Here is a 23449-nt window from a genome sequence, read left to right on the forward strand (position 1 = left end):
TCTGGTGGGTTCATAAGTCATTATCTAACCTTATTATAACAACTAAGACAATCAAGTTAAGTTGGTCTAATGATCACTGATCCACTTAAATAGGTGTTAGAATTTTAAATTTCATCTACAACAATTTTTAAATAAAGCTCAATATCGTAACGAATTTAGTTTTTAATCTATCGAATTAGAGAATACCGTGTGAAAAACAAAAAACAAAACACAACCAAGACAAAATAAAAAAAAAACCTTATTAACAACGAATCAACGATTCAATATTTGTTTCGTCTTAAACTTAGTGGCTTACCATATTCTACGTCATTTTACAACATGCATAGTATGTTCTCATTGTCAGTTGACTCAAAATTCTTCCTTCCCTTTTTTTCTTCTTAAAATAAGAAATTTTTACAAGTATAGTATTTATTTAGATAAAAATTTACATATATTTATCTTTATATAAAATTGATACGTAATAATTATTAAATAATAATTTAATTAAATTTATTAAATTATTTATTAATTTTTAAATATTAATTTTATATAAATAATATTAAATACAACTGCATTTAAATTTTTACTATTTATTTATATAAAAATATCATTTTATTAGCGGATACATATGTGATGTTATATTATTGTTGAAGCAGCCCCACTAGTATTAAAAAATATTTTAATTTGTATATAATAATAATAATATTTATTTATTCTATTACATTATTAAACTTGATTTTACTACATTAAACTATTATAAAAATTATTTTATTATTATAAGGTATATATTTTGTCCACGCCATCAAAATTTTGTAGATTCGTGACTGACATAATTTTGTCCAATTTTCCCCTTAAAATTGTATAACATATTTTTTAGTTTTTTTTTTTTTTCTTATATATATAACCACACACAATTATAAATGAGGAAGCAAGAGTTTGATTTGTAGCGTGAGATACTAATAAGACAGTGAAGGGAGTGAGGTTGGTTGTTTTCGAATCTCCATGGAAGAGAAAGCAGCAAGAACAATTGAAGGTCAACCCATAAGATGTAAAGGTGTGTGTGACAGCCATGAACAATTGAACTGAACATGCAAGTTATTTTCTTTTTTCCATTTTTTAAGGTTGCTATGTTTCATGTGTTTGAAACTTTGAATAGCGGCGGTTGGAAGAGAACCAGGGGAGCCATTAATCATTGAAGAGATTATTGTGGCGCCTCCAATGGCACGTGAAGCAAGGATTAAAGTTATATGCTCTTCTCTTTGTTACAGCGATGTCACTTTTTGGAAGATGAAGGTTCATTGCAATCACTTTTTCTATTTACTTTTCTAATTTCTCTAAATTATTTAGATTTTGAGTCTTTCATTTCATCCTTTGATGAAGGACCCCCCTGCAATTTGGCCAAGAATTTTCGGTCATGAGGCAATTGGGTGAGTTTCTGAAATCTCCATATATTTATAAATTATAGATTATTCATTCAAAATTAATTAATTAATTTTAATATATGAAAATGGGATTGCTATACTATACTGTTTGTATGGTCATGTTCCATTCCATTTCATTAGTGGTTAGTGCTTTAATTTATGTACACTGAAAATTTGTAGTGGTCCCTTCATAAAAAGTTTCAACTTGTTTGTACAATTGACTTTTTGTTTTTGTTTGATGGATTCTGAATTTTTGGTTTTAACTAATTTTTCTTGTGAGCCTACAGTTGTTTTCGTATGAAGTTGATAACTAAGAACAGTTAAATCTCAATTTAGTCAAATATGTCAAATTATCTAACGAATTCTTAACTATCAACTTCATATGAAGACAATTGCACATGAGTTTCCGTCCAATAATGATAAAGTAGGTGCGGAAAATATGACAAAATTTAACTTCTAATCAATTTTTTTTATCATATAGGATTGTGGAGAGTGTAGGAGAGGATGTGACTGAAGTTACCAAAGGAGACATAGTTGTTCCAATTTTCTTGCCAGATTGTGGAGAGTGTGTGGATTGCAAATCAGAAAAGAGCAACTTGTGTTCAAAATTCCCATTCAAAGTATCTCCATGGATGCCAAGATATGATAGTAGCAGATTCACTGATCTCAATGGACACATCATACACCATTTCCTTTTTGTTTCAAGTTTTACTGAGTACACTGTCGTTGACATTGCCAATCTAACCAAGATTCATCCCCTTGTTCCTCCAAACAAAGCATGCCTCCTCAGTTGCGGCGTATCGACCGGTAACTAAAGAGAAAGATAAAGTAACATTTTAGAATTTGAAGGCGATAAATTTATTCTTTATCTAATTATGTTCGTTCTAACAAAAAAAATAAAGTATACTTTTTGTTTTTAAAATATGGCAAAAATTTTAAAAATATTTTTAAATTTTATTTTGTTTTAATTTTGTCCCAAAAATTTTTGATTTGCATTAAATATATCCTGGTCGCTATTTTTTCAAAAATTTTAGGACCAATTCAACAACAATTTCATAAAAATAACCTTCAACACAAGCAAATAAAACATAATTTGTATGCATTTTTGTTGGATTGGTCTTAATTTTTTTAAAAATTTAGCTGTCCGTGGCATATTTGATACAAATAAAAAACTTTTAAGATAAAATTGAAACAAAATAAAATTTAAAGATATTTTAAAATTTTTGTTAAATTTCAAAGACAAAAAGATATACTTTCCAAAAAAAAAAAATCTGTCGTACTTAAAACTATTTTGTACGAAAAAGACTAGTCTATTTCTCTTTTCGTTTCAAATGGTGAAAGATGATTTTGTACTATGTTGTTTTAGTCGGTGACAAAATTAAAGCTTTGTTCCATCAAATATACAACATTCATAATCAATTCATCTAATTCAATATTTTTGTTATTAAAATTTTTAATTTTAGGGGTAGGAGCTGCTTGGAAAGCAGCAAAAGTGGAACCAGGATCCAGTGTAGCTATTTTTGGACTAGGAAGCATTGGATTAGCAGTATGGTTTCTTAGATAATTAAACATATCTTTGTGTTATTATTATTATTATTATTATTATTATTATTATTATTATTATTATTATTATTATTATTATTATATATTGTATAGTTCTGTATCCACTGAAATTGTTTTGGTTTTGGAAAAAAACAAGGTTGCTGAAGGAGCTAGACTTTGTGGAGCAACTAAGATTATAGGTGTAGATGTCAACCCAGATAAGTTTGAAATTGGTAATGTAACTAACTATCTTCTCTTTCTATTTCTATAACATCATCATCAAGTGTTTTAATTTGTCAAATAATAATAATAATAATAATGTTTTAAGAGATTAATTGGTTTCATGTGTTTAATTAATTTGTTTTTTTCAGGAAAAAAGTTTGGAGTCACTGACTTTATTCAAGCTGGAGGAGACAAATCTGTGAGCCAGGTCTTGCCATTATATTTGACTTTCTTTGAGATTTAAAAAAAAATGAATATAAAAAATAATTAATTATTAGACCACAGTTAAATAAATCCACTAAAGAACTAACAAAAAAAATCAATAATTAATTATTATTTTTTTAAATTTCCTTGTACCTTCAGTAGCCACCTACCCCAGTTTTGCCAACCTTAAATCTTAAACCCTAATAATATTTTTTATTATATTATTATTATAATAACATTTTTTAATAAGAGTTAATGTGGTTATGGAACAGGTTATTATAGAGATGACTAGTGGAGGTGCAGACTATTGCTTTGAATGTGTTGGAAGGGCATCATTGGTCCTTGAAGCATATGCTTCTTGTAGGAAGGTATCTAATATTCTAATCTTTGTCTCTCTCAAAATGTGATTAATTTATTATTTTTTTAAGTATATTTGTTTTAAACCAAATTGAAATTCCATATTATTTTTTTTGAACAATTTAAGTTTTTGAGAGAAGTAATTTTAAAATATAACATTACTGTTAGAGCTTCTATGATAGAAAAAATAAATAAAAAATAAAAAAATCGAAAATTCTACCAGCTTATGTATTTCGAGAGAAGTGGTTAAAAGAAATTTAATTTGATGTTTAGTTTTGATTTTAGGGTTGGGGGAAAACAGTTGTTTTAGGAGTGGACAAGCCAGGATCTTGTTTGAGCCTGAGCTCTAGTGAAGTCCTTTGTGATGGGAAGAGTCTCATAGGAGCCTTGTTTGGAGGACTCAAACCCAAATCTCATGTCCCTATTCTCCTTAAGCGCTACATGGACAAGGTACATTATTATTTGCTTCCTTTTAAAAGAATAAGGTGACAGATAAATTTTGAAGATTTATGCTTTGGATAAATTAATTTTTGAAAAAAAAAAGAGTATTAGTTATTTTTTTTAGAATAGTAAATATAGATATATTATTATTAAATTAACCTTTATAATTAAGATAAAAGATTTTAATTTAAATTAATTTATCTATATTTATTATTATAAAAAATTTTATTGATATATATATTTTTAAATTAATCTGTTAAAAAATATAAATTTTCAGAAGTTTATTTATCACTTTACCCTAATATCTAAGTCATATGACACTTGATGCCTTGTATTTTAGGACAAATCCCTTCTACTCATATAAATGCTGGAAATAGTAATAATAAATATTAATTACGATGATAGTCTTTATATTATTTAAGTCATAAGACACTTGATGCCTTTTATTTTAAGACATATGATATTAATTTTGCCCCTTCTCCTCATATAAATGCTGGAAATAGTTGTAACAATTACTTATTGCTTTTAATTACCATGATAGACTTTATAATTTCACTAAATTTATAAGTAAATTTATAATTTATGAAAAAAATAATTTAATTTTAATGTACTTACAGTGTAACATAATTTTACACGTGTATCTAATTACATAATGTCACTTCAGTAAAAATAACGATCTTTTACATTGACTACATAAATAGTCATTTAAAAGACCAGATATAATTACACCATGGTGTAAAATATTTTACACCGTCAGTGCATCAAAATTAAACTAAAAAAAATACTATTACAAATCTAATTAAAAATTTTATCTAATATATATATATGCTCCATATAAACTTCAAATGGTAAAATTTAATTATAAATTTAATAAAATTATATGAATTTACAGAAGAGTTAAACTTTATTTATATATGTTATAAGAAGTGATAATAAAACATCAATTTTCAGGAACTGAATTTGGATGAGTTTATAACACATGAAGTGGACTTTAAGGACATCAATAAAGCATTCGATTTGCTGCTTAAAGGGGAGTGTCTGCGATGTGTGATTTGGATGGATAAATAATTACTTCATTCTTTTTTACGCACTTATTAGCTTTCTTGCTTTCATTTTCTGTTGATAAGGAAAAAATACATATCCAACTTTGTAACTTGTTCAATAATAAAATAACCCATGCATTGATAAAGTGATTCTTAAACAAGTTTATTTCCATCTTTCTGAGGCTCGATTGGAAGTTTAAGAATCAAATTGAATATTATCTCGTAAAATATCTATATATGATAATATTAGATATAACGTATCAACCAAACGAAATCAAACCACTTATAAAAATATATGTATTAGAAATAAAACAATCTCGGATCTATTTATAATATATAAAAGTTGATACTAATTTTTTTCATAATGAGTTTAAGCTATTCTTTTTTGCTAATAATGCCACATCTACAATTTTAATGACTTGACAAAAAATGAAAATCAACCAATTACTATTTAGTAAAATGTTTTAAAAAAATTAAAACAAAAAACTCTTATCTATTATTATTCAATTGAAACATCAAGTACTAATTAAATGCAATAAACATACATTAAAAGTGTCGTAATAATAATTATTATAAAAAATTTTAGTTACAAATATTCAAATTCTAAAATTTATACATATTAATACTCTTACTACTCTTCATTTCTTAATCTCTTATACTAATTGTAAAAATTTTCTTAAATTTAATATAACATTTTTATATGTTTTTTATTCTCATTCATTTATTTTTTTAATTATTTACAAACAAAAAAATCGTAAAAAAAAAACAAAGTGTAGCCATTAATGCAAATTGAAAAATAAAAAAAAATAAAAATACAATTTTGTATAACTCTAATATAAATAACCTGTCTTTTTTAAAAAGAAATTAATGCAAAATCTATTTATAATATGTTCTCTAAAGGATTTTTAATATAACATTTATTAAAATATACTATATAGTATAAATAATTTACCTTTTTACGCATTGAACGGATCTCACTCTAGTATAAAACAAAAACAAAAACACCGTCCTAACCATCCACAAACAAGGCAAAAATTCAATCATTTTTACGGCATTCTCATTAAAAAAAAAGTCAGATTTTCGTTATTATTATCTAAAAGGCAAAGACTCCAGAAAATTAACACCTAAAAAGTCTATTACCAATCGCCAAAGTTAAGCTACTTCTCATTCGAGTAATGTACCATATCATCCAAAGCTTCATTCTCTAACGTTACTTTATATTAAAAAGATTTTCTAATTCCTAAATCTACATCCCTCTCTTCTTTATGGATTTAGATTCTTCTTGTCACATTAATAATCTTTTTGCTAGATGCATATTTTTTTTATATGCTATCATTGCCTAACAAAATTAGGTAAAACTCCAAAGCTTAGGCTATATTCCCAAATAATATAGACCACACACTTATTGTAACGTAACATTACCATTTGACACATTCTAAGACTTATTATAAGTAATTAACACAGAATTGAAGAGACTCATTGGATCACCATGGAACACAAAATAACAAGAATAAGTGAGGCTCAACCCATAAGATTTAAAGGTGCTACATAATTCCATGAAAATGGAAGTTCCAATTTGAAGTTGATAGGTTAGTTTTAGTGTTTTAATTTTGATTGGAAGCTATGTAATAATGCATGTAGCTGAGGTTAGTCGAAAACAAGGTGAGGCATTGAGCATTGAAGAGATCATTGTGGCACCACCAATGGCTCATTGGCTTGTGAAGCAAGGGTTAGAGTTATATGCACCACTCTTTGTCAGGTTGATCTCACATTCTCACTTTTTTGGAAGATTAAGATTATTGTTTACAAATTACCATCATTTTCTTCTTTCATTTCAAATTAATGATTTCATTATCAATGTGTATTCATGTTTTTAAACAATGTCCTCTTGTGTGTTTCCAACAAGGTTTTGAAAATTGAATCAGTCATCAAACTGCTCTATCTACTAAATTACTGGTTCATTAGTTCAACCGTGATTCAACCAGAATAATCGTTTTATAATAAAATAATAAATAAAATATAAATAAACACACTAAAATATTAATATAGTCTATTATAAACTTTAAAATATCATCCAAATTAAAAATACTACATTAACCACAATGTTATCATCTTATCTGAATACAAACTCAAATGTCAAATAAAAAAAGACCAAACATGAAATGCCAACATCAAAATTTGTCATAAATCATCAAAATTCGCAAAAAAGAACAATTTGACAAAAATACAGCAACCCAATAATCTCAAGGACAACAATAATTGAAGAACAACAATAATTAACAAGAGAACAACATCATAACAGAATCAAAGAAAATCACTGTAAAAACAAAAAAAAATAATGATAACAGAACAATAATGGCATAACAAAATCAAGAACATCATCAACAATTCTAAACCACAGTAATGACAACAATAATTGAAGAAGAAAAATCGCAGAACAACCTAAACCAATTAAAACAATTACAGTAAAAAATACCTTCCTAGAGCATAGAGATTAGGGAGCACAATGGAAGGCTGGACGTGACAGAATTGGAGAAGAGATGGTTTGGACTGCTGCAGAACTGGAGCCGAGGAGGGTGGAGCATGGTGAAAATAGAACAAAAGAGGGTGGAGCACGGCGGATGCAAGACGAGTTGCAATGGGGACAGCAACTTTGAGCAGTGGCGGAGACGAACATAGTGGGGATGGCAGCTTCGAGCTGTTGTGACGGAAGTAGTGACACGGTGGTGGCTGGACGAAGCAAATGATAGGATTTTCTTTTGCTGAGGGAGGAAAGGAGGAGCTCGAGAGGAAGGAGATGCTACTGCTGAGTGCTGAGCTCAGAGTAAACAAATTAGAGCTACCTTTTTTATATATATTAACAAATGAAACAGCATCATTTCTCCTCAAATTTGAAAACCGGCCGAATTCAGATTCTGGTTTGGTTTGACCGAACAGTTCTCGGCTGGTCCAACAGTCCAAAGGCAATTTTTTAACCAGGCAATTATGCTTATAAGCTGAACCACTATCCTTGTCGATTTTCGGTTCGACTACTCCGACCGACCAATTCAAACCGGTTTTCAGAACCTTGGTTAAAAGACAACACAAATCAAGTGCAATATAATCCGTGTTAAATTATTTTGCAACGGAAGTCGCAGCAAGATCTCAATTCATGATTACCTTGACAGAGGGATCGTGGGATACATGTGAGAAAACCCCCCCAAGACACAAATAAACAGGTAAAAGAAAGAGATTAAGACAGTAAAAACTATGTACGTTTGATCACCGAAAGGCATAGCGCTATAAACAGCCAGAAAGGCACAGTTCTAATCATTACTATCCAATGCAATGACCTTAGTTATAAATGTTTCCTCACTTGGTTTCTCTAAAAGAACAACGTACGTGTTCTAGTCCGAATCGGATGACAGTTGGGGAGGACACAATGTTGCAACCATTTTAGACAACATTTCTTCCATTTCTTCCAAATCTTCCCTTCCAAAACCCCAACCCCGAAGTAATTGTGCCCCAGCTGCTCCCCGATCAATTCCGAATTGGTGAAGGTTTCGCAATCTACTCTCAACAAATGGTAGGATAGCATTACTGGAGCGTAATCTGGCAGCCATTGGTATGGAATAGACGTCCAGGGATCCTTTTGATGAAGAATTAGTTATCGGACCGCCCATCAACTCACCATGCTGGCCAACTTGGTTTCCAAATATCGATGGAAAAGACAATGGAATGGGAAGCGGACAAAGAGCAACAGATAAATGGTAGAACATTGGATTTGTTTCAGCACATTGAAAAGCAGCATCAACTGCATCCTTTACTTGGGAAACCGAAGCACGATGGCTACCTATTGAACCAAAGTGGTGAAGCATTTCAGGCAAAAATAAACCGCATAGGGAACACAACTTGGGGAGAAGCAACAGAAGAGAAAAACAAATAATGAAATAGGAAGCCAACATCACAATCATGTTCACAATAAGTCTTGCTCATTGATGAAGTTGAGCTGAGATGCAGAGAATATACTGAAAACCAACTATGCTTACTTCATCCAATTTAAGTCGGACAATATTGTTTTGAAAGACACAGACAGGAGGGGAAAAAAGAACAGAATAGAGAGGATGAAAGGTGAGAGAAGGAAGAGGAGGAAGAGAAGTAACCTTTAGAAACAATACCTGATGCATAAGCTCCATGGACTGTCAAGCATTCAACTCCCTGCATGTCTTCAACATCCTCTGCTATTTGAGGGGTCAATGGATGCAAATTTTCTAATAAAGATTGTTCGTTCTGTCCCCCTGAATTACAAGAATAAGAACAATGAAATAAAGGTCTATCAAGATTGAATAAAAATTAATTCACATCACATGTACCAAATAGGGCAGGCGCTGGTATGGCAACATCTAGAATTGACACCATATTCTGCCTCCCTTGTCCTGATAACATTTGTATGACTCCATGAAGATCAACAGCTCCAGAGACAGAAGATGCAGGTGTAGTAGGGCCAATTGGGTCCATTCTAAAAGGAAGACTAATGGAGTGTAGTGCAGCAGCATAAACTGCACTTGAGTGGTAATGTTTCTCATCTTCAATGTGGAGGAATTTGGAAACTTTACCTGCGTAATTATATGAAAAAAAAAAAACACTCGACGCTGAATAAGATTTTGAAAAAGGTTCAGAAGAAGTGAATAATGGTATTGGCCGTGTTTCTGCAAGCCAATATCGACACTATTGGTGAGGCAAATTGTATAAACATTAAAACAGCTTATATAAAATTCAGGGCTGTGGAGACAGCTAACCAGTTAAATCGGTAAACTATCAGAATGTTAAACATCAGGCCTTTCTGCCAATTACCAAAAAAGCATGTTGACTAGTGAGTTGTCAAACGTGATAAATTCATTAAAGAGAATATTACCTTTACTCAAGGAGGGCATACCAAGAGGGACAATAAGTTTAGAGTAGGATGAGAGTCTTGAAAATGATACAGCATCGTGAAGATCCTCCAAGACTGTACGCTTCTTGCTCTGAAGACTTGTGCATGCACGATGGCCTTGGACAGCATACAGCAAAACAGGAGTATTTGTATATTCATCTACAATATTCTCTAGAAACTCTTCGGCCACAGCAGAGAATCCTCCAGAGTCGTCAACTACAAATTGAAAGCCCTGCCAACATTTTAAACTCGTTTAAGACAAATCAAACTAAAATGATTGTTCTCCCAGAACCTAAAAGAGGAAGATTATGGTTAGATCAAAATTCAAAACACTATGCTTTGAGTCATCATACCAATAATAACCATTGATTGAAAAATCCGAAACCAAAATTTACAGAGAAACACGAAAAATGGGATAACCAAAAACCATTGCACTAATATTTTCTATATAGCCATTACTACTTTTGGTAACAATTTCTTTTCAAGTTCCTACAATATTGGGTAGAAGAATAAGCCTTGAAATTAGTAGCTTTGATCCTTAAATATAATCTTTTCCTAAATACAAGCCATAATAGGCAGTGGGCCCATATATATGGAAAGGAAATTTAAAAAAATGAAAAGTAAATTGAATGGTAACGTAGTAGATACCAAAAGATATTGCTTCACTAAAAAGATTAAAGATATAAGAGAAATATCTCCTAAAACCAACAACTACAAGACACAAAAGAAGTGATAGTATACCTGTATATGATCACACTCTTCAACAAAAAATCGTAGCCTGTCACTAATTTCTTCCCCTTGCAAATCCCAAGAAAAGGAATCCTTTCCAATTCCGTAATTGTTGAAGTCCTCAGCATCCATCCAAACCCCATTTAATTCATAGAGACTCTGGGGATGATAATGTACTTTTGAGTAGTCCGTCCAAAACTCTACACCATTTTCTAGACTTTCAACTATATCCTTATCCTGATACTCACTTTGAGAACCATTGCTTGAACCACTAGTGTCATTAGTCACAATCAAATTTTCCTCTTCCTCATACAGTCTTTGTAGGAACAAATTTTTCTTATGAGGTTCACAGGCCTGGGTGGAAATCTTACCTGTCCTGCACATTGGTCTATGGACACTCAGCGCATAAACAAAATTTAAACTAAAGATTTATGATAAATATAACTGATGAAGTAGGTTTCATGTCCAATAGAACAAGCAAGCAGTAAGTCAATAGAGCACCAAAAGGCTCCAGCTAGATATTTGTAGAAAATTTCCATTTTTTATTTTTATTCAACCTTATAAAACCTTGAGTTTTCTCAAACAGGCATAGACTGAAAGGTCTCACCAAGTAACAACATCTGATGGAAAGGAGGTAACCTCCTTATATAATGTACCATGTGAGCTCAAAGATCCAAGTGAACCTGAAAAAGTTAAGACAAAGTGTAAAAATATATGAAGTGGGAAATGGGGGAGACAATGATGTTTCATTTTTGAACCAGGAAGAATAATAAAAGCATAAAGAATTAATATTATGCTAAAAAAATTTTCACCAATAGATATCATCATGACAACATCAAGTACCTCTCATGTTTATTGAAAGTAGGCGAGGAGTGTATGTAAGAATGCCCTGCAGATATTGAAGTAGCATGGCGTGAGTACGAGTTGAAACTCAAATGACTTTAATCCACATATTCATATCATCCCATTGCCATTTTCCTTTCCCACAGCTAAAATATGCCAACTAGACACTAATCTATTAGTTAATCATAACCCAACTGAATTAACTAATACTTATTTGTATTCGTGTCATGAGAATAGGTACATGTAGTGAGGCAAATAGATAGCAGCAGACCAATTGGATGACTGCAAATACAAGATGTTAAGCTCTCATTAAATCATCTACCAACATAGTTTTTACCATACAAAATTTTCTTAAAAGAAGGCTACAATGCTAGTTCAATCTCAAGAAATTGCACCTGTTGCGTCACACCAGTACGATAAAGCACATCCATGTTAAGATCATGATTCTTGAAGAATGAATCAGCATTAGGGTCTCCAGCCAGCCCAAGAAGCTCATCCTTACAATTGACACAAATATGCATGATTAGACAATTAAACCTCAATATAAATTCTTTCCAAGATAACCAGAAAAATAGAAACCTCAACTGTGAGAAAATGAAAGGTTTAGAACAGTTAGTTGCTAGCAAAATATTTGAGGCAAACAGCTCTAACAGGAAAATGAAAGGCATCTTTTTTTTTTTTTCTGTGATGGTGGTATTTTGGTGTTTTTTTGTTGGTGGTGGGGGGTTTAAATGCTCTCTGAAAACTTTAGACATGCAATGATCTCCATAAAAGTAACAAAAATGTTGTATTGCTAACAACAAGAAAAAGTAGTAATAACAACTCCATTGACTACACACTGAAAAGGAAGACACAGTAACTCTGATCACATAATGTACTCAAACGAAGTATTTTACTAACTACATGTTGAACCGAAGCTTCTGAATAATCGTTATAGCAGGAAGATTCTCACTTAACAAAATTTCACTATTTTCAATAACAGCAATAAATGCAGAAACACTCGCTTAACTAGAAAAAAAAAACATTAAAAATCATAAATCAGCATTAAAGTATATTAAATAGAAAATGATATTAGCATAGGGAATGGGCCAAGTAGGATGTGAAACCTGAAAGTTCCAAAAGTGAGAGCCAACGTAATTGGCAAAATCGCCGACTTGGATAGTTACAAGTTCTTTCATCTTTACTTCCTACTGCAGCTGCAGCCAATTATGCGACGGCGGTGGTGGAGGACGGTGCGGCAGTGAAGCACGACGGAGAGGCGGGGAAGGTAAGAGATGGTAGGGGGTGGGGATGTGAGACCAAGGTTGTCCTTTTACTTCTTTTTCTTTTTGGTCGGGACTTTTTTTTTGTAGAGTGAGAGAAATCATCTATTAAGAATGGGCTAAGCTTAAAAACCACAAGTTGGGCCAACCGACTCAATTAGTTTCTAGCCTAATGTTCTTGTTCTCAACAGAAATTAGAGAAGCACAGTATCCTATCCTATGTTAATATCTTAACATCCGGTTATTTGGCCCCACATTTGAGATGCGTGTCAATATATCCTTATTCCTACGCCTTTGTTTGCTTTCCTGTAGCTGAACTGGTCTCATTTACATGTGCTTTGAAATGTTATGACAGCTGGAAGTTCCAAAGTCTTACCACCATCTGATCAGATATGAAAATTTCGAAAGTTAATTAAGTACCTGTTAGTTAATTCAAAGGAAATAAATATAAAATCAATGCATCAAACAACTATGTTGAAAATCCCTTCCGCTACGTATGCATTATTGCTGTAAATTTTATCTATAAAAAGCAAGGTTCTGAGAACCAGATCGATCATCGAACCGCTCTGGTCATTGGTTTACTGGTCCAACCGGTCTAACAGTGGTTCAACCAGAAAAACCATTTCAGAATAAAATAATAAATAAATTATAAATAAACATCCTAGAATATAGAAGCAGCTTGTGAGTGACTATCGAAAGAAATGCCAATTCAAATAGTACAAATTGTGAAGATATCAGATAATTCCATGATATATTGGAAGAAAGCCAATAAACAACACTATAACCACTGTTCCAACCTGAGAGAATGCAAAGCTATATTAAAACAGTAAATACAGAAAGTAACATTTCAAAGAGAGATAACAAGTATTTCAATACTCAATACTCTTAATTGTTATTATCCTATTCCGCAACATATGCAAGCTATAATGTACAAATACTTCGTTTCTACTCAAATATCTGTACCATAGGCGTATTTGCATCATATACTATTAAATTAAACTTCCTAATTGTGACTATAGTTTTGATAAAATGGCTGTATTTACATATTCCTATTTGTGCAAAACGGAAGGCAAGACTAGCTAGCTTTAATTCTCTTACAAGATACTAGTATAACTTGGAAAACAACAATGATAAAGCCATGAAGAGATTCTATTAGTTCCTACTAAACAAAACAATTAGATCAAAACTAAGGGTGAATTTTCAGTATTAAGAAATCAACTGTGTCTCTTGAATCTCCAATTCAATTACGCCAGTAATCCAAAGAGTTGACTTATTATACAATGAACAAGTGCAGAAATAGAAGGAAAGATGAAGAGGCACCAGAGGGCAGAAAAAGAGTTAGTTTTCTTGTTCCTGCAAGTGTGGGCAGGCGCTGACACTGTGGAAATCCTTTTGCTGGTTCAGATTGCCATTTTCCTTCTCAGTTCTGATAAAGAACATTGACAATTGAGAAAGATGATCAACCAGAGCCACAAAACACACAACAGCACACCAGAATCCAGAACTCACAGCAGCAGCACAGCCAGAAAATTAATAGCAGCACAAAATTAATACTACCAACAACATTCAGCAACAAACAGCTTTGATTTGATTTCCATTTTTAGCATTCAGCAACAAACATTACAAAACAGCAACAAGTAATCCCTAATCACTAAACCTCAAATTAATAAAGCTAAACAAAAATTTCAATAATGATTTGATTTCCATTTTTAGCAGCAGAAAATTTCAACAAAAATTTCAGGAATTAAAAAATGAGCAGCAGCACAAAATCAATTATTTGATTTTCCAGTAATCCATTCACTATTTCACATTCAAAAATCAGCAAACAGAGCACAAAAGGAAGAGAAGAACCGAAGAAGTGAAAGCAGTGCCACTAACCTTCGACGGAGACACGGACGGCGACCGGCGAGACGACGGGAAGCGGCGACACGGCGGCGAGCTGCTCCAACCTCGAACAGAGAAGCCAGGGAGGACGGAGACGGGGTAAGGAGGACGCCGAGCTACAAGAGAGGACGCGGAGGGGCCGACAGCACGGACGGCAGCGGCACTGCGACAGAACCGTTGCAGGGAGAACCTAGGGTTTTGGTTGGGTGATTTTGAACTTTGCTTCAGAGTTGAGAGGGATAGTGATGGGAGGGGGGTTTTGGGGGAAGGAGGGTGAGTGAGTGAAGGCTGAACGTTGGGTTTTTATTTAAAACGGCACCGTTTATCAAGAATAGGCCGGTAGTCCAACCGCCCGGTTCCCAGCCGATTCAACGATTTTTTATGAAAGATTAGTAGCGAATCGGACTGCTTTTATTACCGGTTTCCGGTTAGATCGGTTCGACAAACTAGTTCGAATATTCAGTTATAAATATTTTCGATTTACGAAAAAAATATTCAATTAACTCTAATATTATTTATATTATGAAAGAGTTAACCAAAAAAAATAATATAAAAATTTAATTGAAAGTTTATCAAATTATAGAAACTAACAAAATTATTAAGTGTATGTTTGGGTGCCATTATTTTGTTAAAAAAAGATCTTTTTTCATTGAAAAAAGATCTTTTTTTATTTTTTAACGTGTTTGGCAAATTTCTAGTAGTAAAAGTAAAAGCACTAGTAAAATAAAAAAAAGATCTTTTCTGAGAAGCTGTAATTTACATCTTTTTTTAAAAGATCTTTTTTCCTTAAAAAAAAGATGTTTTTCATGTAATAAATAAACAAAAAAGTACTTTTATATTGTTATACCCAAACATAATTGATAGATAAAAAGACCTTTTTACATGAGATATCCAAACATAAAATTACTTTTACTTCTCTATAAGATCTTTTAAAAAAAGATAACTCGAAAAAAAATCTTTTCTTAGAAGCTCACCCAAACAAGCCCTAAACCCTATCTAAAAGAGAAAGACTTCAGAAAATTGACACCAAAAATGTTTATTATCAATCACCAAAATTAAGCTGCTGCTTCTCATTTCAATAATGTACTATATCGTCCAAAACTTCTAACATTACTTTATATTAAAAAGATTTTCTAATTCCTAAATCTGCATCGCTCTCTTCTTTATGTATTAAGATTCTTCTTGTCACATTAATAATGTTTTTGCTAGATGCATATTTTTTTTATGGTATGATTGCCTTACAAAATTGAAGGTAAAACTTCAAAGCTTAGGCTCCATTCCCAAATAATATGGACCACACACATTATTGTAACGTAACATTATCATTTGACACATATTTACTCTAAGACTTATTATAAGCTCAGCAACCGACACCCTTTGTACATAACTAACACACAGAATTGAAGAGACTCAGTTATTGGATCACCATGGAAAACAAAGTAGCAAGAACAAGTGAAGCTCAACCCATAAGATGTAAAGGTGCGTGTTCCATAATTCCATGAAAATGGAAGTTCTAATTTGAAGTTGATATGTTAGTTTTAATTGGAAGCCATGTGATAATGTATGTAGCTGCGGTTAGTCGCAAACAAGGTGAGGCATTGAGCATTGAAAAGATCATTGTGGCACCACCAATGGCTCGTGAAGCAAGGATTAAAGTTATATGCACCACTCTTTGTCACGTTGATCTCACTTTTTGGAACACTAAGGTTATTGCTTACAAATTATCGTCATTTTCTTCTTTCATTTCAAATTAATGATTTCATTATCAATGTGTATTCATGTTTTTAAACATGTCTTTTTGTGTGTTTTGAAGGACCCTGCTTCAATTTGGCCAAGAATTCTGGGTCATGAGGCAATTGGGTAAGAGAATTTGCCAAATATGGTCGGTTTCTTTTATTTATTTATTTATTTTCTGTTTTTGTTTTTATTTAAAGTTTTTTTTGGTAAAATTCTATTTTCTATTCTTATGTCCTGCTTGCATTTTTTATAATTTAAAAAAATATTAAAAATAAAAATAAAAATAAAAACACAAATCAAATAGATATATATTCTCTGTTTTTTCTTTTATGAATTTAATTTGATTTAATTTATTATCTAAAATGAATTTCACTATTTACTATATATAGATTATTTCTCAATTGTACGCGTATATATTATATCAGTAAAAATAACTACATTTAATTAATTTGAGTTGGTCGAATGGTCAGCTCATTTGTCCGCTAGTGTCCAAAGTTCGAATTCTGCTGCATGCACGGTACGTGACGAATTAATCATTGGCTTGTCGGGTTGAGGATATCATAGGCAACTAAAAAATAACCAATTTCACATTGAAAAAAAAAAAAAATTATAATTAGACGATGTCAATACATCAAAATTAAATTCATACTATTTGTGTTCTTTATGTAATGCAGGGTTGTGGAAAGCATAGGAGAGAATGTAACTGAAATTGCAAAAGGAGATGTAGTTATGACAATTTTCTTACCAGATTGTGGAGAGTGTGTGGATTGCAAATCAGAAAAGAGCAACTTGTGTTCAAAATTCCCATTCAAAGTATCTCCATGGATGCCACGATATGATAGTAGCAGATTCACTGATCTCAATGGAAACATCATACACCATTTCCTTTCTGTTTCAAGTTTTACTGAGTACACTGTCATTGACATTGCCAATCTAACCAAGATTGATCCACTTGTTCCTCCAAACAAGGCATGCCTCCTTAGTTGTGGTATCTCAGCTGGTAATTTTTCTATCGCGAAGCATAAACATTAGAGTTTGTTTTGTTCGATTCGAGTATTTTTCACAGACGAGTTTGATATGTTAAATTTATCAACCATATTATGTATAAGCAAAAAATAAGATACTCTATAAGATTAGTTTAATATGGTCATGAATAAATACAAGATTACTCTTAATATCTTATTCATAAGTCAACAATATTCATCAAATTCAATATGTTGATTAAATTTTTATCTTTAGGGCTAGGTGCTGCTTGGAGATTAGCAAATGTAGAGCCAGGTTCAACTGTTGCTATTTTTGGGTTGGGAAGCATTGGATTAGCAGTATGAACTTTTAATATAATATAAATTTCAATCTGTATGATTTCTATGTTTTTGAGGGGTTTTATGTACAACATGATCATTGAAATTGGTTGGTTTTGAAAGGTTGCTGAAGGAGCTAGATTTTGTGGAGCAACTAGGATTATTGGTGTGGATGTTAAGCCAGAAAAATTTGAAATTGGTAATTTCACTTTCTGTTTAATAACATAACATAGACTCATCAAATTCTAGGTATGCTTCTTCTTTATGTTACTTACCATTATGATGCTTACATTATGAAATTGTTGTTCATATACACACAGCAAAAAAGTTTGGAGTTACTGATTTTGTTAATGCTGGAGAATGTGGAGACAAATCTCTAAGCCAGGTACTCTATAAAGCTCCAATGACCTTTGTTTTAACTTAAAGGACATAAGAATGAGATTGATTATAGTTATGACTGTGTGGTTTTGAAGCAGATAATTATAGATATGACTGGTGGTGGAGCAGATTACTGCTTTGAATGTGTTGGTTTAATATCATCAGTTCATGAAGCATATGCTTCTTGTAGAAAGGTCTCTCTCTCTCTCTCTCTTTCTCTCTCTAACCATAGTTGATGAAATCATTAGTTGTTTTCTGGATTCAGGGTTGGGGAAAAACAATTGTTTTAGGAGTGGACAAGCCAGAATCCAAGTTGAGTCTTAACACTAGAGAGATCCTCTTCAATGGGAAGAGCCTAATTGGATGCTTATTTGGAGGACTCAAACCCAAATCTCATGTCCCTGTTCTCCTTAAACGTTACATGGACAAGGTACCTTAACATTATGCAAATTCTATGGTAATTGTTTAGGGTTTAGACCTCTTTTTGTTCCTCTATTACTGATGGCAAAATTATTAACAGGAACTAAAGTTGGATGAATTTGTCACTCATGAGTTGAAATTCAAAGACATCAACAAAGCTTTTGATTTACTGATGAAAGGAGAGTGTCTGAGATGTGTAGTTTGGATGGACAAATGACTTCATTCTTTTGTGTGCCTTTGATTCTTGTATTTGATTGAAGTAAAATTAGAGAAGTGGTAGGGATAGCAGAATTTGTGATGAGTAGCCATCAATTAGCCATCATCAGTATTTTTAATGGTGTGAGATGATATTTAATGGTATAAGATTACTCATTTTTCTTTTGATGGTTAAGTGCGAATCAAATTTTAATAAAAATGCTGGTCTCTTAGACTTTCTAAAGTTATGTCATACTATTCCTTTTCAACATATAATAATTCCCAAAAATCAAGAAGATATAGATAAAATACTAACAAAGAGATTCATGAAACAAAACCAAAGTTGTTACATGGTTATCATCATCTATATTATCAAACCTTCCATTTTTCTCCCTAAAATGTTACACTTCACCAAACTCCCAATAGTGTTCATAACCATCTTAGCATCATCCAAAACTCTCCCTTTAGCTAACTTCTTATACAAGTAACTCTCAAAAGTCATTCTTTGAACATACTCATCCCCACAAAGCTCCACCAATGCCTCCTTAGCAGCGTTACTACCGTAGAAAACCCTCTGCAACAGATCCAAAAACCGGAACATACTAGTATATTCCCCATCCCAAATTTTCAGATACTCCCTTCTTAGATCATGTTCGTCGATCATTTTAAGACCCCCCTCTGATGCCTTAACCACGGCGTTTCCGCAAACTCGGCCCGATTTCGCGGCGAAGTATATTCCTTCGCCGGAACACTTGGTGACGTAGCCTGCTGCGTCACCAACGAGTGCCACGCGTCCTCTGACTCTCACTGGACGTGGGTGCTCTGGAATAGGGTGCGCCTCTACCTTGATCAATTTTCCACCGTTGATCTTGTCACGGACTCTATCCCTGATCCCTCTCTGGAGCAACTTAATACCCTGCTTCGAGCGCACAGTACCAGTGCCCACTGCCACGTGGTCACATTTGGGAAACACCCAACCGTAGAAATCGGGAGATACGTCGTTGCCTACGTACATCTCGGCGAGATTTTCATAATGCGCCATTTTCTCGTCCGGCAATCTGATCCTCTCCTGGAACGCGATTGCGCAGGTGTAGTCCCCGGCGCCGATTGATTTTGCGACGCGGCTGTTTGCTCCGTCGGCGCCGATCACGACGTCGACGGCAAGCCTCCGCCGGTAGGTGTTCTGTACGGTGTAGTGTATGGTGTAGGGAGCGGTCGGCGATGGAGGTAGGTCGACGGCCGTGACGAGGGCGGAGATGACGGTGGCACCGGCGGATGCGGCGCGTGAACGGAGGAAAGAGTCGAGGACCTCGCGGCGGAGCATGGCGATGAACTCGTTGGATTTTAGGGTTTTGCCGAAATCGACGGCGATGTTGGAAGGAGAGAAGATGCGCATGCGTGTGACGTGGCGGTCGACCAGGTGGAGAGGGATGGAGAACTCGTCGAGCATGCAGAGAGGGATTGCGCCGCCGCAGGGTTTGGCCGCGGACGGCGGGTTGCGCTCGAAGAGAAATGTCTCGACGCCTCCAGCTGCCAGGGCCTCCGCGGCGGAGGATCCGGCTGGGCCGCCACCGATCACCGCCGCGCGGAGCTTCCTGCCGGCGATGGACGGGTGAGTAGATTTGGAGGCTATGATGGTGAGTTTGTTAACATGCAATTTGGATTTTGAGCTTTTGGTTTTTGTGTTCAGTGAAAATGGTGAAAAAGTTGGAATTTTTGCCGCCATTGATGAAGATGGAGAATGAGAATTGGGGTTTGTTTTTTTTTTTTTTTTTTGAAAAAATGCAAGTATTTAGGGTTTATTTTGTTATAAATCTGAGCTCTAGATCTTGAAACTAGATGAGAGAGTTAGTAAGCAACATAAAAATATTTTACATTTTTAAAGTAACGTTGGGCATCTTTTTTGAACTTCGATGTACATGACTTGAATGTTGACACAGACAAATGGTGTCAGAGTCAGAACTATGCATGACTTGAATTTATTACATAGCATAAAGACAAATGATGTCAGAATCAAATACCCATTTTAGTAAATCATAATTATACTTATAAGATCACACTTAACAACCGTTCTTTATGGTGTATTAAATACTAAAAGCAAATGGAGTAAGCTAGACTTAAGAACTTGTGTTTTGTAACATCTTCAAAGCTAACATATAGGGTAAAAAGATATGATCAATCAAGAAAAATGGTGGTGGTTGTTTCTTCTACACTTTGATGTTGACCAATTCATGGATGGTGATAGGATGGCAAAGATTTGAGATTAGTGAGCCAGACCACGCTGCATCAGCTAGGATTGAGTTTACTGCTTGTGTAGGGTTCAATAGATCCCACCATAGGTGTTTTGAAGGTTCGTTGCATGCTATGTCCATGGACATGCATCCTATCATTGCACCATTCAAGCCTAGTCCACAACATGCCGTCTTTGTGTCTACAAAACCTGTACATTCACAAACCAAATCATGTTCACTTTCATGTTTCACAATTGAAAAAGGTGTTGGCTATTCATTTTGGATATTATCTCCAGACTGAGTTATGTTAAATATTCTTTTCGGTGATAATTTTTTTAAGGAAAAGTATAGGTGAACAATGAAAATATTAAACAATGTGGATGTTCATTTTATTAGTGTACGGATGGTTATTTTAATATTAAAATTTAGAAGATTAATTTGGAGGTGTAGTGTGTTTTTATTTGATTGGTGGTTGTTCATATTGTTCAATAAAATCATTGTCCCCCTAGCATTCTCCTTTTTTTAAATGACAAAATATCATATCATAATTTAAAAATCCATGATTAATTTCTAACCATTTAAATAATTAGTCTTAAGTAGTTCTTGAAAAATCAATGTTTATAAGAGCTGTTTAGACTAATTACTTGAATAATTAGAAACTGTTTAAAGATTCGAATTGTAAATGGCACTATATCATTCGAGTCAATAATAAGGGACCGAAAAAGACATTTATTCTTCTTATTATTATTAGATGAGATGCCACTCCCAATTGGAGTAGCAACACACCAAATGGTGGTGTAGACATGAATCGATTCAATATACAATACAACGTGAAATGTCTATAAATATTTTTTAAAAAACCTTATTATATGCTCCTTGAGTATTTAAATAGATCGTACTTCATTCATTCGTAGAACATATCAGTATTTCTTAATAAATACTTGTATGTACTATACAAAATACAAATGTATAAAACACAATCCAAAGCATCTATAATTTTGGTCAATTTTTTTTTGTTATTATAATCTTGAAGTTTAAGAAGGGAGAAATTAACATACCAAAAAGCCAAGGTTGGTTGATAATCTCCATCATTCCATGGTATACATCACAGAACACCACATGAATTTCAGGGAGTTCAGTGTTAAGCTTGGCCATATGTTCCTCTAGCAAGTTATTGTATTCCATGACCAAATCATTCACTTGCTCCTCACAACCACTTCCATTGTAATCTGACGTGCGATTCATCTCCCACGCCACGCGTGGAGTGCACCCCAAAGGAAGGATTCCGAAGCATATGATCTTCCTTGCATTTGCATCATAGAGGTACCTCACTGCATTTGTCATTTGATCCACAAGAATGGTGGCAAAAGTGTGGTTGGATATTTGGTTGGTAGAGTTCTGAAGGAAGAGATCAATGTAATCGTCTTTGCCGAATGAGAGAGCAAAGATGGAGGATCTTGTGAATTGGAGAGCAATGTCCGTGGCCAGATGCAGCTGCAACAGCTGCATGGTCTCGGAAACTTGCCGGAGTTGTTGGTTGAGTGATTGGTGGCTTTGGCTTCCCTGGTTCATGATTGTAGCTTGTGTTGATCCAAAGTTGAGACCCCCAAAGATCTCCTCTACAGATCCATTTTGACCATAGAATGGTCTCATTGATTTCAGTCCAATCTTTTCAGCTACAACAACAATTTCAGTTCAACAATCCTAATGTATTTGAGAGCAAGCACAGAAAGATAAGAGTAAAGAGAAAAGAGATCATACCAAGAAGTTGAGGAAGAAGTGTGGAATCAGAGCCATTACATGGATACAAAGAGAAATGACCATGAAGGAGAGGGTAGAAGAGAGTGTTGTCTCCACAATCAACTGAGGAATCACCTAACACATAAAATGCATATGAATGTGAACCAATTCTACCACCATCAATGTTAGTGGTACTGACTACCTCTTTGTTTTGACAATAAACTAAGCTTAACATGCTCATTAGCATAACAATAAGTTGAACATCAAAACCTCTTATTTTCATATTGATATGCATAGCCTTGGCTCTATAAAACTGATTTTGCTACTAAATCATTCCAATAAGTGTAGCTATTTTAATGGTTTCTCTTCAATAGTTTTCCCATTTGGTTGTAGATGAACTTAAAACAGGACAAAGTGTGTATTTCTGTTTTTCAGTTTACATTTGAGAAGACAAGGGAACGGTCATGTGTTTAGCATTTCTCAACAACCTCATTGTCAGAAAAATTTATTATTTCATTCATTTGTTTTTCCTATCTAAGAAATAAAAAAGTAAATAAATTGTAAAAACAAGAGGAAGAAATTAGAATGGCCAATTTCTGGCAACAACC

At 33.4% G+C, this 23449-nt stretch overlaps 5 protein-coding genes across 18 annotated transcripts; 2 read left to right on the plus strand and 3 right to left on the minus strand.

The window, feature by feature from the left end:
* Positions 1 to 791: 791 nt before the first annotated feature.
* Positions 792 to 14647, plus strand: LOC112702179 (alcohol dehydrogenase-like 7). 5 transcript variants are annotated; one of them, XM_025753113.3, is made up of 10 exons: positions 792 to 1033; positions 1136 to 1272; positions 1360 to 1406; positions 1882 to 2207; positions 2864 to 2946; positions 3100 to 3175; positions 3314 to 3372; positions 3641 to 3736; positions 4011 to 4175; positions 5118 to 5355. In XM_025753113.3, the coding sequence occupies exons 1-10, from the start codon at positions 982 to 984 to the stop codon at positions 5232 to 5234; spliced, it is 1158 nt and encodes a 385-aa protein (XP_025608898.1). In that variant the 5' UTR covers positions 792 to 981; the 3' UTR covers positions 5235 to 5355. The 5 variants fall into 5 exon arrangements, 3 of the variants coding, with proteins under 3 accessions (XP_025608898.1, XP_072056038.1, XP_072056037.1); XR_003153944.3 differs by having other exon boundaries at positions 862 to 1033; positions 3999 to 4175; XR_011864260.1 differs by lacking the exon at positions 5118 to 5355 and adding an exon at positions 14250 to 14647 and having other exon boundaries at positions 870 to 1033; positions 3999 to 4175.
* LOC112702177 (alcohol dehydrogenase-like 7) lies at positions 6856 to 19118 on the plus strand. The gene is made up of 11 exons (XM_025753112.3): positions 6856 to 6968; positions 16238 to 16318; positions 16409 to 16545; positions 16653 to 16699; positions 17251 to 17576; positions 17816 to 17898; positions 18001 to 18076; positions 18198 to 18262; positions 18354 to 18449; positions 18521 to 18685; positions 18776 to 19118. Exons 1-11 carry the CDS (start codon positions 6950 to 6952, stop codon positions 18890 to 18892), a joined length of 1212 nt encoding a protein of 403 aa, XP_025608897.2. The 5' UTR covers positions 6856 to 6949; the 3' UTR covers positions 18893 to 19118.
* Positions 8303 to 15122, minus strand: LOC112702174 (uncharacterized). Of its 10 annotated transcripts, XM_072199930.1 has the most exons (12): positions 14834 to 14867; positions 14276 to 14381; positions 12800 to 13337; positions 12089 to 12190; positions 11935 to 11975; positions 11694 to 11739; positions 11458 to 11533; positions 10863 to 11226; positions 10104 to 10353; positions 9562 to 9804; positions 9367 to 9486; positions 8303 to 9041 (listed from the first exon to the last, which is right to left on the minus strand). In XM_072199930.1, the coding sequence occupies exons 6-12, from the start codon at positions 11698 to 11700 to the stop codon at positions 8596 to 8598; spliced, it is 1506 nt and encodes a 501-aa protein (XP_072056031.1). In that variant the 5' UTR covers positions 11701 to 11739; positions 11935 to 11975; positions 12089 to 12190; positions 12800 to 13337; positions 14276 to 14381; positions 14834 to 14867; the 3' UTR covers positions 8303 to 8595. The 10 variants fall into 10 exon arrangements, with proteins under 10 accessions (XP_072056031.1, XP_025608892.1, XP_072056032.1 ...); XM_025753107.2 differs by lacking the exon at positions 14276 to 14381 and having other exon boundaries at positions 10863 to 11221; positions 14834 to 15122; XM_072199931.1 differs by lacking the exon at positions 14276 to 14381 and having other exon boundaries at positions 14834 to 15122.
* A 31-nt stretch (positions 19119 to 19149) lies between the features above and the next one.
* LOC112702176 (geranylgeranyl diphosphate reductase, chloroplastic) lies at positions 19150 to 20918 on the minus strand. The gene has a single exon (XM_025753111.3). It carries the CDS (start codon positions 20594 to 20596, stop codon positions 19235 to 19237), a length of 1362 nt encoding a protein of 453 aa, XP_025608896.1. The 5' UTR covers positions 20597 to 20918; the 3' UTR covers positions 19150 to 19234.
* On the minus strand, positions 20900 to 23273 carry LOC112702180 (GDSL esterase/lipase 7). Its single transcript, XM_025753114.3, has 3 exons — positions 22863 to 23273; positions 22160 to 22777; positions 20900 to 21310 (listed from the first exon to the last, which is right to left on the minus strand). Exons 1-3 carry the CDS (start codon positions 23134 to 23136, stop codon positions 21078 to 21080), a joined length of 1125 nt encoding a protein of 374 aa, XP_025608899.1. The 5' UTR covers positions 23137 to 23273; the 3' UTR covers positions 20900 to 21077.
* Between the last annotated feature and the right edge of the window lie 176 nt (positions 23274 to 23449).

The sequence above is a fragment of the Arachis hypogaea genome, chromosome 7 (genome assembly GCF_003086295.3).
Source record: "Arachis hypogaea cultivar Tifrunner chromosome 7, arahy.Tifrunner.gnm2.J5K5, whole genome shotgun sequence".
In the NCBI taxonomy this organism is placed as follows: Eukaryota; Viridiplantae; Streptophyta; class Magnoliopsida; order Fabales; family Fabaceae; genus Arachis; species Arachis hypogaea.